Genomic DNA, 13268 nt, shown 5'->3' with positions numbered 1-13268 from the left:
GCCCTCATCCTGGGAAGAGAAGGACCATGGCACCAACACTCATGGCACCACAGTGCTCTGGGCTAGCAGTATGCACACAGGCAGGCACTGAACACGCTCCGCACTCCCCAGGGCTGCGTGCACCCGGCCTCCTCCTCTGCCGTCCCCTCACACGTGGGGTCAGGAGGCTGCTCCCAAGGCCAGGGGTCCAGGTGCACACGGAGCGTGTGCCAGGTTGATGCAGGCCCCCAAGCCCAGTGGAGGGGGTGGCTGTGAAACTCGAATCAGGGTGCACGGTCCTCACACTTTTGCAGCTTTCTTCTTGAATGACTGTAAGGCCCAGAGAGGCCTTGGGAGTGTGAGGGGAGAAACCAGCCTCCTCTGCTGAGCAGGGATGGGGCACGTCTGCTCTTTGACCACCCGCTTTGGGCTGGGATCTGCCCCAGGCTAGTGCATCTATGCCCTCCCTGCTTCAGGGCACAGCAGCCTCTCCCCTCCCCAGCCATGCACCTGAAGGCATGAACCCGTGTGCACTGACCCTGTGCCCCTCATGAACACCATCCCTGGGTCCTCGTGGGGTTGGCCAGCAGGGCTGGCCAGTAATGGGCTGGTGGAGGCTGGGAAGGTCAGGCGGGCTCTGTGGCGGGCCTGGTTCCAGCTCAGTAATTACATTTCTGTCTCCCTCCTGCTCAATCGAAAGCTTATAGTGGGTGCCCACCTTTCCTTTGTCAAGCAAGCGGGGGGATAGGCTACTGGCCCCCACCCCACTCCACCCCACCAGAGGGGTGAGCTGCACACCCACAGGGATCAGACAGGGAGGTGCCCCAATGGTCCCTTGAATCCCACATGTATATAATACCATCCAGCACTCAGCACTCCCTCTCTGCCAGGGAAGGGTTGGTTGGGGTGAATTCACAACATCCACACCAGGTAACCTGTGTGGGAAATCTGTGTCAAGAATCTCTAGCCAGGGACATCCGTGGTGGTCCAGTGGCTAAGACTCTGTGCTCCCAGTGCAGGCGGGCCTGGGTTCAATCCCTGGTCAGGGAACTAGATCTCACAGGCAGCAACTAAAAGTTCTCATGCTACAACTAAAGATTCCACACCCTGAAACAACAACAAAAAGATTCCACACGCCACCAAAGAAGATCAAAGATCCCACATTCGGCAACTAAGACTTTTTTTGTGATTTTTGCAGGAAGCGGTTTTTTTTTTTTTAAAATATTTATTTATTTGGCAACTAAGATCGGGTGCAGCCAAATAAATAAATATTAAAAAAAACAACATCAAAACAGCCCCCTTCAAAATCACAAAAAAAGGACAGTGCCCAGAGGTTCATTTCCTAACTCTTGACTCCCTTTTTTTTTTTTGTAGGAGTGGGTGGCAACTTCAGGCTTGAAAATAAAAAGCTTCTGGCAATAAAGAAATATAAATAAAACAAGAGAAGTAAAATACACGGCAAGACAAGGTCAGGAGGAAATTGGATTCATGTCATGTTTTGCAGAAGCGGCACCGGCTTCTCTCTGGCTCACAGTCAAACCTGGTGTCAAGAGGAGACAGTTCCTGGGAGCAGGGCATCCATCACCCTGGTGAGCAGGGTGTCAGGGTTGAACTTGAACGTGCCCCGCCCTCACCACCCCATGTCCAAGGCCACCTGGACACAGCTCAGCTGTGGGGGAATGGCTGCTCACTTCAACCAGCATTGTCGGTGAAATACAGAGGCAGTGGAAGAAATATATTTGCAGCATAGAATTGGAGCTGAAATTTGAGTTTAGCAATAAAGGCTCATAACAGCTCCCACAGGACAGAGGGTGAAAGGGCTGGGAAAGGAGAGGCTGCATGAATGATGTAATGTGGATGCTCTGATGCCTGCATTTGTTTATTCCCAGATGTGTTGTTTTGACCACTTATCGTAACTGAAAAGTCAATTGGCATTTAGGCAAATAAGCAAAGTTTCCCCATCTCCCTTTCTTGCAGGAAGCTGGGGCTAACACGTCTTGTGTGGAAACTCTGCCCTATGTCTGTAACAAGTTTCCTACTCCTGGCTGAGGTCAGGCAGCTGTATCCTAGGTTCACAGAGCACTGTCCTTGGGTCGGGGTGGGGGCAGTTATCAGCAATCGAGGAAAAGGGGCATTAAGGTTTTGGGCTCATGTTCCAAAACAATCTTTCAAGATACTTGACTTACAGGTTTTCAAATGTAAAAGTCGTTTTGTCTGAAAATACAAATAATAACTTTGAGGCCTTGGGGTTGGACACAGCTCTGTCATGTCCCTCACCTTTCTCACAACTTCTGGCCCCACCCACTGTATTGCCACCAAAATCCCCAAAGCCCTGTTAGGTCACATCCACCCCAGATGCTCAGGTGCTCAAAGGAAGGTCTACAGTGTGGCGTCCAGGGTCATCAATCAGCATCCACATCATTCCTGTGAACCCTCTTCCTGCCCCCTAGGCCTCCACGAGGAGCTGCTCTGGCTCACAAGCCCCATCCACCCACAATGGCCCAGCTGGCCCTTCCTCCGAGGCCACAGAGAAGTCCATTCGTCCCTGTCCTGTGACCCTGAGGAAGGGGACCCCATTCACCTCTGGATCATGGAAACTGTGAACCAGTGCACGGTATTACGGACCCCCCGGATCACGTGCAGGACATCAACCTGGCAAATTTGCCCACTTTCCTGTTGTAGAAAGAAACTCCCTGCTTCCAGTCCTGCCCCAAGCTCAGGCCACGGAGAAGAGAGCTCATCGCAGACCAAATCAGAACGGAACCTGAATGAGGCCAAAACACATGGTCAAAATGAACATGCTGAGTTCGGAGGTGGGGGGGAGGCATGTTTCTTTCCAAGTCAAAAATCTATTGAGATGCGTGGCCTCTGCTCTGCTCAGACTTGCACGGCGTCTGCTTGTCTTTCCAGGGGCAGTTGTCTTCCTCTCTTTATCCAAAGGAGCACAAATAGGCAATTTATACACATCTGACCTAACAAGGGTGTAATTAACCTTCTCATCTTCTGGGGAGAGGGGCTCGTGCTTTAAGGGAGCTGCTCCTGACTGTCAAGTTAGGGGGAGGGCTGCCTGGGAGAGGGGGCAACTGGCAGGCGCAGTGTTCCTTCCATGGATGGGAGGGGTTCCTGGACTCCCAGTGCCCCCTACTCCCCCTGCTCCCCTGGGGTGTCTGTGGAATTGGAAAGTGCTGCCAGGCCACAGGGTCAGAGAGAATCAGCCAGCGGCCCCTGGACTGGGAGGAGGAGGGGTGTGGTGGCCCTTTCATCGCAGATGCTGCCAGCCAGGCCCAGGGAAGGGGGGCCACATCCAGTGACAACAATCAATTGTGCAGGCGCTTGTAATCTGCCAGTGTCTGAGCTAACGCAAGCTCATGTAAGATGGGTCTTTGCCCTTGAAAATTTCCTCCCCAAAATCCTGTGAAAGAAATCTCCACTTAGAGAATTCCTCATACTTTTGGAAAATGATGTCATATGGGTCTTAGAACAGGTATTACCATCATCATATTCCGATATAGTCTATTCTTCAGGAAAAAAAAGAGAGTAAAATAGTGATAAATACTCAACATCCTTCTAGGTCCAAGTGTGGGGGTGCCTCAAATGTCACCCTCAAACCCAAAGCTGGATCCCAGCCCACTGGATCCTCGGAAGCCCAGCAGGGCAGGAGCGCGGCTGGGGCTTCTCGCTGGCTCCTGCCCTGCGCTGTCCACGGGGTGGTGCACACAGACCTGAGAATCACTGCGTAGCTCCTCTCCTCTGGACATGGAGGGAATATGGAGATGCAGGCTAGGGGAGCCCGGAGCTCTGTGTGGCAGAGGGGTTGTGGTGCAAAGGCGGACGTGGAGGGGGAGGTGGCAGGGGTCCCTCCCACCCCAAGGTGGCTGAGGAGAATCACACAGTCCTGTGGGCTTCCTGGGGTCTCCAGTTCCCTGGCCGCCCTGCCCAGTGCCCCTGCTGGTTACAGGCTGAGCTGCCTGTCTGCTCCCGGGTCAGCCCCTTCTGCCTTCCAGGGCCCTCCCTCCCCTGGCCCTGGGGAGGCCCTGGCCCCATGCTCCAGGCCCTGGCACAACCCTTTTGTAACCCCCTCACCCTGTTCCCACACCCCACCCCCACCCCCAGCTATTTCCTATCCGGCCTCTTCTTGGAGCAGCTTGCCAGAGCCATTGACCCCGGTTCCCAAATGTGTAGCAGCTGCAGTGGGGATTTGGGAGCCAGGCTGATCCTCAGATTCTCAGCAGCCCCAGAGTGCTGAGGGTGAACCCAGCATCTGCATTTGATTGACAAGCCCTACACAGAGTCAGGAGGCCCCCTGGAACCTAGAAAAAGTATCCACACTCCTGGTCCCCCTCCTCAGGTGCCATCCCCCACTTCCCCACCCCATGGCAGCTGGTCCTGTCAGTCACCAGTAGCCCTTGGATGGTGAGCCAGATGGACAGGGCTCAGTCTTTAACCACCTCCGGGCAACACTTGGCTGGTGCCTTCCTCCCTGAGCACTGGTTTCTGGGACCCCCAACCATGCCTTCTCCTCGGCCCTCACCCCCTGGATCCAGGGCTTCAGTGACCATCTCTGCAGCAAACCCCAACCTCTCTAAGGCCCCAAGTCCAGACCCTATCGGCCACAGACATTCCCTTGGATGTTCTGATGATCCTGGTACCCAGCAAGGACCAGCAAGTAGATTGTTGTCCCCTGATCTCACATTTGCCCCTCCCTCTGAGCCTTTGCAGGAGCTGCCCCCTCACCTGGGAGCACACCCCTCCTCCCTGACCTGCTGGCCTGCCAATGGCTGAGGCCTCAGCTCCCAGGATCCTTGGACCCATCCAGGGACCAGCATCCCTGCCCAGTGCCCCACAGAGCTCCGTTCAGGACTCTGACCACTCTCACAGGAAGTGGGTTCCCTTGACAATATTGACTGATCAATTTTTATCACGAAGAGAAAAATAAACCACTTCAGGAAGGCAGAATGCTCTTCAAATGCTTCGCTTTAAAGGGAAAAGTTCCGGAGAATTTGGTCGTTAATGGATCTAGAGACGAGAGTCACCCACATCACACTGCTGCCTCCTCCCTCTGGGGCTGTTGCCTGGTCTGTCCCTTCCCCACACAGGAAAACAGCCAGGAGACCCAGCTGAGTCCTTCTGCTGGGCTGACAGTCTCAGGACCTCTTGGTGGGAGCAGGCCCTGAGAGAGGCCCTGGGGTGTCAGGAGCCTCTGCCTCGGCTGGGTGGATGGCAGTCACACCCCAGGAGTCCGAGGAGAGCCCGTGGTAGAGACGCCCCCCAGGCGCCGAGCCTCTTCCCTTTTCTTCCTGTCACATAGCTACTGGCCTGTAGGACTTGATCCCCTGAAGACAGGACTGTGTCCAGTCACATCCCTGGAGGCTGAGCCCAGCACAGGGGGTCCCCAGGGCCACTCCTCAGGGGTAGTGGAAACACACAGGCCCTGGAGCCTGGCCTGCTCACCGCGGGACCCGTCTCACAGGGTGACAGTGTGAGGTTGGGCCTGTACCACCTCTGGGGGGGGGGGGGGTGGCTCCATGGCTGCTGAAGCCCCACGGCCGTGCCCCTGGAAGTCCCGGTCCCGTCTGTGTCTCCTCTGCCTGGTGTATGGGGCCCAGGGGTGGCTGCAGCCTGCTCCCTGGATGGCTGTGTGTCCCCCATCAGACACACACTGTCAAATCCCTGCAGTTCCCCAAGGGGCCACCATGTGGCCCCATCACTACATCTGTATTTGGGCCAGTGCAACCTTTCCCTGTGTTCAACGTGTCTCTGCCCTTGCCAGTGACCCTTGATATTCGGCAATGACAGCATGATGACAAGGATGGTGGTAACAATACCAAAGAAGTGCAGGTAGCTTTTGCCAAGTTAGACCCTGACATGTGCCCAGCCCTGTCCATTACAACTGTCCTTGTCCACCTGAAGGGCTTGGTACTATTATGATCCCACTTCACAGATGAGGAAACCGAGCTCACACATCCTGAGTGTGCGCCTTCTGGGCTCAGGCCTCTCTCTGGTTGGAGCCACCAGGCTTCCGGCAGGAGCAGGGGTTCAAACCAGCTGTCACGTGTCTGGCTGACCATGACAGTGGCCTGTAGCTGAAACAGGCCAGAGCCCCCTGCATACTCAGGCTCCCTGCCCCTGCCTCCTGCTCAGACAGGGCTGAGACATCAGTGCCCACAGGTTTGCTGAATGGCTGGGAGAGATTCCAAAGAAGGCAGAAAGGCCGGGAACAGGGAACTGGCCTGTTGGAGGGCCTGGGACTCACCTGGTTGGCAGGGCTCGGGCCTACCACGGCCTCGTAGGGTGGTGGGAGCTCAGCAGGGTACAGCAGGCCGGGGCTGTTGATGGCGACGCCGTACAAAGTGCCAAACGGGGAGGAAGCGAAGTCCAAGTGGAGGCCCCTGAGCAGCAGAAGGAGGAAGGTCACCCTCTGGGGAAGGAGCCGGCTGTTCCCATTGCCCTCAGAGCAATCGGAACAATTCCCCACACAGAATTCTTGGGTGTGTGAAAAAAAAGCCTCATTCACTAGGTGGTTCTAACTCTTTACTGCTCTCAAAGGATACTGGTACTTTCACCAACTTCACGGTCTTTTCCGTAACAATGAAAAACATCTTAGAGCTGATTCATCTTTAATTAAATGTGACTGTAACATGACAGGAAATAGGCAACCCACTCCCGTATTCTTGCGTGGAGAATCCCATGGACAGAGGAGCCGGGGGGGCTACAATGGGGTCACAAACAGTCAGACACGACTGAGCATGCATGCATGTTCAACCTGAGAGCTGTACTGTGTTTTCTGAGAGTGGAATAGGACTGGTCCTGCCTGGGTTTCCCCTCGGATACCCTGCAGTGAGGCCAGAGGAAGCACACAGGTCTCTGAGCATCCTACTCCACCACCACCCTGCCTGGGGCTCTGCTGTCGGGACCAACATTCAGGCCTTCATCTGCCTCCCCTCTGCTCACCTGCATGGACGAGGAGCAACTCATGCCTTCCCCATCCCCATACGGCTTCCCATTCTTGGGCCCCAGCATCCCTCAGGGAGGTGTTCCCAGAGACACCAACCTGTGGGCCTCAGCAGTGGGTGTGCAGGTGTACTCTGGAGGGTAATAGGGCGGAGGGGGCAGCGGGGGCACGAACTCATCAAAATCCAAGGTCTGGTGGAGCACGGTACCATGGGGGGTCAGGCAGGCTGGGCTGGCAGAAGGTGCCCTTTGTGGAAGGAACTGGAAGACAGAGAGGTTCCGAGTGATCGGTCGGCCGGTATGGCTTGTGTCTCATGAAGCTAACTGTACTGAAGCTTTAATGACACAGTTGGAACTCAGGGACTTCAACCTGTCAAACAGTGTTAGTTGTTCAGTTGTATTCAACTCTTTGTAACCCCATGGACTGTAGCCCGCCAGGCTCCTCTGTCCATGGAATTCTCCAGGCAAGAATACTGTAGTGTGCAGCCATCTCCTTATCCAAGGGAATATTCCCGACCCAGGGATCAACCCGCACTGCAGGCTGATTATTTACTCAAGGGAACTGGCTAAACACACATGTGAAACAATGGCTCTGTGAGGATCCCCTTCCCTCTGGAGCCTCATCGCGCTCCATTCCCCTGCTGTTATACAGACGTGTCTTCTGAGGCAAAGCACAGTCTGGGAAGACTTTACTCCTATCTCTGCCACTAACTCAGGCTGCATGTGGCTCTTGCCTTCTCCACACACAGAGCCCAGTCAATGCCCTGCCAGCCAGTGTGAGCCGAGGCTTGTGCACTTAATCATCTGAGACAGAGGTGATTCCATGGCCAAGGGCAGTGCGGATGTGCCTGCTGGCCTTGACTTTGGAAAGCCACTTGCCCCACGGCCACTGCACGAGGCTGAGCAGCCAGGATGAGGCTAAGGGTCCTGGGGGTCTCATGGAGTGAAGACTCAGGAATTAGAGAAATCAACAACACCCTCAAGCATGAAACACAAAAGGCAAAGTGCTTTCCCGTGGAAGGTCCAATTCCACCAGGAATGAGAGAGGTGAGGAGGTCCAGGTGATCCTATTAGCAGGTTTAAAGGAGTCAATGTGGTCATGCGAGGGAGGCTTTTTAAAGGTTAAACAGAGGTCTCCATTTCTGCCCTAAAGTCCAGATGGCCTTTCCAGGGGGTGTTGGCCTGTCTTCAAGGAAGCATCTCAGACTTAGCAGCAGGCACCTGGCTCCTTGGCCTCCACGGTGGGAATCCCATGAGTCACCCTGCCATCTCCCCAACACCCCTCAAATCTGTCTGCCAAGGCAGCGTCTATCTGGGAGCCCAGGGTCACTGGCCCTGGACTTTGCTTTGAGACAGGCGGGTGGAGAGCCGCACCCCACGGTCTCCCCAGAAGCTGGTGTCATTAGGTTCTACCCACAGGGGCGTGAGAGGGAGTCAGACAAAGATGCAGCCAGGGAGAAGGGGTTCCTCAGACTGCTCCTGCCCTGCCCCTCCTCCCCTCTGTCCTCTGCTGTTCACCCCTGGGAAGTAATGAGATCCCTGTAGGAGCTGTGCTGAAATCCCAAGGGCGAGTCTTTTTCCCTCCGTGGCCCTGGGTCCAGTCTGTGTCTTATCTCTGAGCCTTGCCTGGTACCCTAGGCCCAGAAGATGCTCTATGAGCATCCACTTCACAGGTGAACAATACCTCCTGGCTGCCACCTCCAAGTAGCCCCCAGGTTATCTTCTCCTTTTGAGAGCGTCTAACTCACCTCTCTGCCTTGGTTTTCTTCTTCTTGTTCTGCTTTAAAAAGTTACGTTTAATCCAACGAGATGAGGTTATCCCCCTTTAAAACTCTTTTACATGCCTCTGCTCCCTGGATCCCACCAGGTTTCTAGCCTCCTTACCCACTAACCCATGGTATCCGTGAATCCTCCAACTGCCTTTTGAACCAACCCCAGATACCAAACAAGGTCTGTTCTCTCTCCCTGGATCCTGTCTCCTTTCACCCTCAACCTCCCAGTCATCCTCAGGATGTGCAGAAATGCTCACTGTCCACAACTTCCTCTGTGGCCCCAAGTCTGCAGGGTGATGGCCAGGTTTGGAGCCAATCCTGCAGCTGGGTGTGCTGGGGAGGAAATGGGCCCTAAAGAATCACTTCCTTCCCATGTGGTTCTGCTTGCCCTGGGACACCTGTACAAGCCTTGGGTGGTCCGTGTGATGACAAAGGGGTACCTGTGCCTGGTGAGCAGTGTGAGGTCGGTACCTGTCTGAGGTATTCACATACCTGGTGTGGGCATCACTGTCCAGCTCTCATCCTCAAAAGAGGACTTTGCATTTTAGTCTCTGCTGGAGAGAAGCCTGTTCTCATGGGTATGCTCTGGGGGAAGGACCCATGTTAGGCACATGCTTCCCAGGTAGTGCTAGGGGTAAAGCACCCACCTCCCAATGCAGGAGACAGAAGAGATGTGGGTTTGATACTTGGGTTGGGAAGATACCCTGGAGGAGGGCATGGCAACTCACTCCACTATTCTTGCCTGGAGAATCCCATGGAAGAGGAGCCTGGCAGGCTGTAGTCCATGGGGCCGCAAAGAGTTGGACAGAAATGAATCGAGTTAGCATGCACGTACATCCTTGGTAGAAAGAGCAGGATTATTGCCATGGAAAAGGCTTCTGAATGGAACTCTTGTCAGTAAGCTGGAGCTCTCTCTCCCTGCACTCTGGACCTAGGAGTGACAGCCCCCTAGGCATCCTGCTGATCTCTGGTCCTTCTACCCCTCCCTCAGGTGAGCAAGGAGGCCTCCTCAAACAGGTTCAGACCAGTTTTAGTTACTACTGTTAATTTACAGTGAAATATGAATGCAGACAAGAAAACTTGCTTGTTCTGTGAAAACTGAGTTGGAGGCTTTGGAAAAGACTTCATAGCTAAGCAGAAACTGCTGCCAAGGTGGGTCTTGGCCAAGTGTTCGTCAGGATCATAAAACATCCACGCAGATGGCTTCACACAGCTGAGTCCAGCTGAAAGGAACTAAATCTGGAAATCACAGAGGGTGTGATTTCCACGAATAACCTGATACACCAAAGAGACCTATAGTCAAAATGAAGAGCCTGGCACCACACCAACCAGGGTGACAAATGCTCATTTGCATTTTTAAAGTCAAAATACAACGTTCCGTGGTATAAATGCATCATTTTACGTAAGTCTGCTGTAACTGGCTTTTTAGGTTAAGACACCCATTGATCCTCATCTGATAGTTAAGTAACACCTAGGACCTGAAGACCTTTGTGGTGAACCCAAACCTCAAGGAGAGTCACTGTGGGTCCGAGGAGGGCTGAATGGGTAGAAGATGCAGGTGAATTTGCATGATCTGGGAGCTCTTAGGGGCACTCTATCCCTCTGATACAGAGGCCAGCACCCCTTCCAAGCTCCGTGGGCAAGGCCACTGCATCACGTCTGTGAAGGCACGGTACTCTGCCTGCCGCATCTGAAGCAGATCCACTTCAATAAGGCACAGGACAAGTGGAGAACATAAATGACAGCAACAAAGGACGATGCTAACAAGCTGGTGCCGAAGGGAGATATCTGTAATAGCAGACGATGTCCCTAAGGCTGGGTGGCAGGCAATAAAATAAGTGGGGAGGAAAACAGCTTACTGCAAAAATGGAAAACTGAGATTACACGTAGGAAATAAAACTAAAAACATGCAATTATAGGCCTGTGGACGTAAATGCTTTCTCCATGAAACTATATCAATAAATGGAATTTTATCATCAGATGGTCTTTTGGAAATAATGGTCCACTATTTTCAAATGTATTACAGGAATTCAATTAGATAAATTCTGACCATAGGCATAACAATTTGCATCTCATGTAGGTATGTCTTCATTATATGAATTCTCCCTAAATTATTAATTATTCCAAAATGTTGATCCACAGACATAAGAATAAAATTGTGGGCTCCTTCCACGTGGGATAAGGCCTTTGTTGTGAGTCACAGTCTGTTGAAGGGAGTGCCCCGTGGCTTTTCCTGCATAAATACACCATGGTTGGACAAAAACATTCTCTAACTTTCTAGGTCTGTGTTTTTATAGCAGAGCCAGAACTTAAAGGTACTTGGGTAGCAATGTGTGTATAGACAACCCCTAGACTTTTTTTTAGTTTTTATCTCAACCCCTTAGAGTTGTCTGACCTACATTTAAATTGATGGCAATATATTTAGTGACGCTCTTTTACATAAGTAACAGTAACAAAAGATGAAGTTAATAAGCTGGTGCCGAACAGAGATGCACAAACGGAGACACGTGTAATAGCAGACGATGTTCCTGAGGCTGGGTGGCTGGCAATAAAGTAAGGGCAGAGGAAAACAGCTTACTGGAAAATCTTTTGAGAATCTTTCAAGAGCACTCAATTTTATTGTAATAGAAGTAATTCTCTTTTTGCACTCATATTTTGTTGGTTCACACAGTAGTAGAATATGCACTTACAATCCATATACCCCTGGTATAAACTGGTTTGGGGATACATACAACCATGGCTGACTATATTTTTCTGGGCTCCAAAATCACTGCAGACGGTGACTGCAGCCATGAAATTAAAAGATGCTTACTCCTTGAAAGGAAAGTTATGACCAACCTAGATAGCATATTCAAAAGCAGAGACATTACTTTGCCAACAAAGGTTAGTCTAGTCAAGGCTATGGTTTTTCCAGTGGTCATGTGAGAGTTGGACTATAAAGAAAGCTGAGCGCGGAAGAATTGATGCTTTTGAACTGTGGTGTTGGAGAAGACTCTTGAGAGTCCCTTGGACTGTAAGGAGATCCAACCAGTCCATCCTAAAGGAGATCAGTCCTGGGTGTTCATTGGAAGGACTGATGTTGAAGCTGAAACTCTAATACTTTGGCCACCTGATGCGAAGAGCTGACTCATTGGAAAAGACCCTGATGTTGGGAAAGATTGAGGGCAGGAAGAGAAGGGGATGACAGAGGATGAGATGGTTAGATGGCATCACTGACTCAATGGACATGGGTTTAGGTGGACTCTGGGAGTTGGTGATGGACAGGGAGGCCTGGTGTGCTGCAGTTCATGGGGTCGCAAAGGGTCAGACAAGACTGAGCGACTGAACTGAACTGAACTGTACGTTATAATCCAGTGTGCATGCTATTACAGCTATGACAGATTTTCTTATTTGGTTGGTAATTTCTATTTTAATTCTGAAAGCTAGGAAATGCAAACTTTCAGTGTTTCCAGCCCTGCGGTTCCGTTAGTTTGATCTGATTGGAGTGATATTTCCAGACTGACAGGAAAATCTGTCGAGGTGAGTGGACCCCCACGGCACTTAACCTTCCTTTACATAACATACCGGAGAGAAATGTCTACATGAGGGCTCAGCGAGTGAGGCCAGGAGTTCATTGCTGCTGAAGAGATGCTTAATTAGGTGTCTTTTGGAAAACTGCTGCCTCTCGAAAAGGTCAGCAGGCTGTGACAGCTGTGTGGAGGTACACAGGGAAGAATAGGCCGCACGTGATTAGAGCCAATGAATTTTTAACACCTTGATAATGATGCTCTCTGGCCCTGCGTCGTGTTGTGAACTGATGAATTGCTACAGGGTGGGTGGGGAAGAACAAAACACACAGGCTCCTACAAGAACAACTTGCCTTTGTTTCATAAGATGCTTGAAACATTGGGGAGGAGGCAGGGCAGGGCCTGGAGGGGCCCAGGGGAGCAGGGAGGGAGGGTTCCTACCCTTAGCATGGAGAACAGCATCTTCTCATCACTTCCTCTTGACTTGCTGACTTTAGCGGTAATGTACTGAGCAGTGGGTCATGTTCTATTCACACAAATAACGAAGAGCCGTCACTATTACTGATTGTGTATTAATCAGCATGTGACCTCCACTCTTGGCCTCATCCCTCCCCTGGGGACCAGCACTTCCTCATCTCTAAGACCCTGGCTGGAGGCTCCAATGATAGCCGACCAGTGACCTGCTGCTGGATTATGAGCTGACGGTTAATGAGCAAGTGTGCAAGGCACAGTGGAGCAGTTTTTCAATTTGAGAAGAGCTCATATTCTAACAATCCTGCTTTATTACAAGTGAATTCTGGGGGACTTCCCTGGCAGTGCAGTGGCTGAGACTCTGTACCCCTAATGCAGGGGCCTGGGTTCAATCCCTGGTCAGGAAATTAGATCCCACATGTTGTAACTAAGGATTTGCATGTTGCAACTAAAGAGCCCACAAAGAAGATCAAAGATCCCACAACCTGCAATTAAGATCTGGAAGAGCCAAATAAATAAATAGATTAAAAAAAAAAAGAAGAAGAATTCTGAAGCCTGGAGACAGTTGCATGGCTCCGGAGGATGTCTT

General features: G+C 51.9%; 1 protein-coding gene across 1 annotated transcript in view; it reads right to left on the bottom strand.

The window, feature by feature from the left end:
* ENTREP2 (endosomal transmembrane epsin interactor 2) overlaps nt 1–13268 on the bottom strand; it is a 238619-nt gene that overhangs the window by 7776 nt on the left and 217575 nt on the right. Inside the window, exons 6-7 of the mRNA XM_086364126.1 lie at nt 7031–7191; nt 6233–6368 (exon numbers count right to left, since the gene is read on the bottom strand). Of these exons, the coding sequence (XP_086220252.1) occupies nt 6233–6368; nt 7031–7191 (297 nt within the window). The remainder of the gene's footprint in view (nt 1–6232; nt 6369–7030; nt 7192–13268) is intronic.

This window comes from Bos grunniens, chromosome 21, assembly GCF_055505025.1.
Source record: "Bos grunniens cultivar Pamir isolate PY7600 chromosome 21, Bosgru_T2T1.0, whole genome shotgun sequence".
In the NCBI taxonomy this organism is placed as follows: domain Eukaryota; kingdom Metazoa; phylum Chordata; class Mammalia; order Artiodactyla; family Bovidae; genus Bos; species Bos grunniens.
Note: the sequence above shows the minus strand (reverse complement) of the source record. Positions and strands in the feature narration are given on the sequence as shown.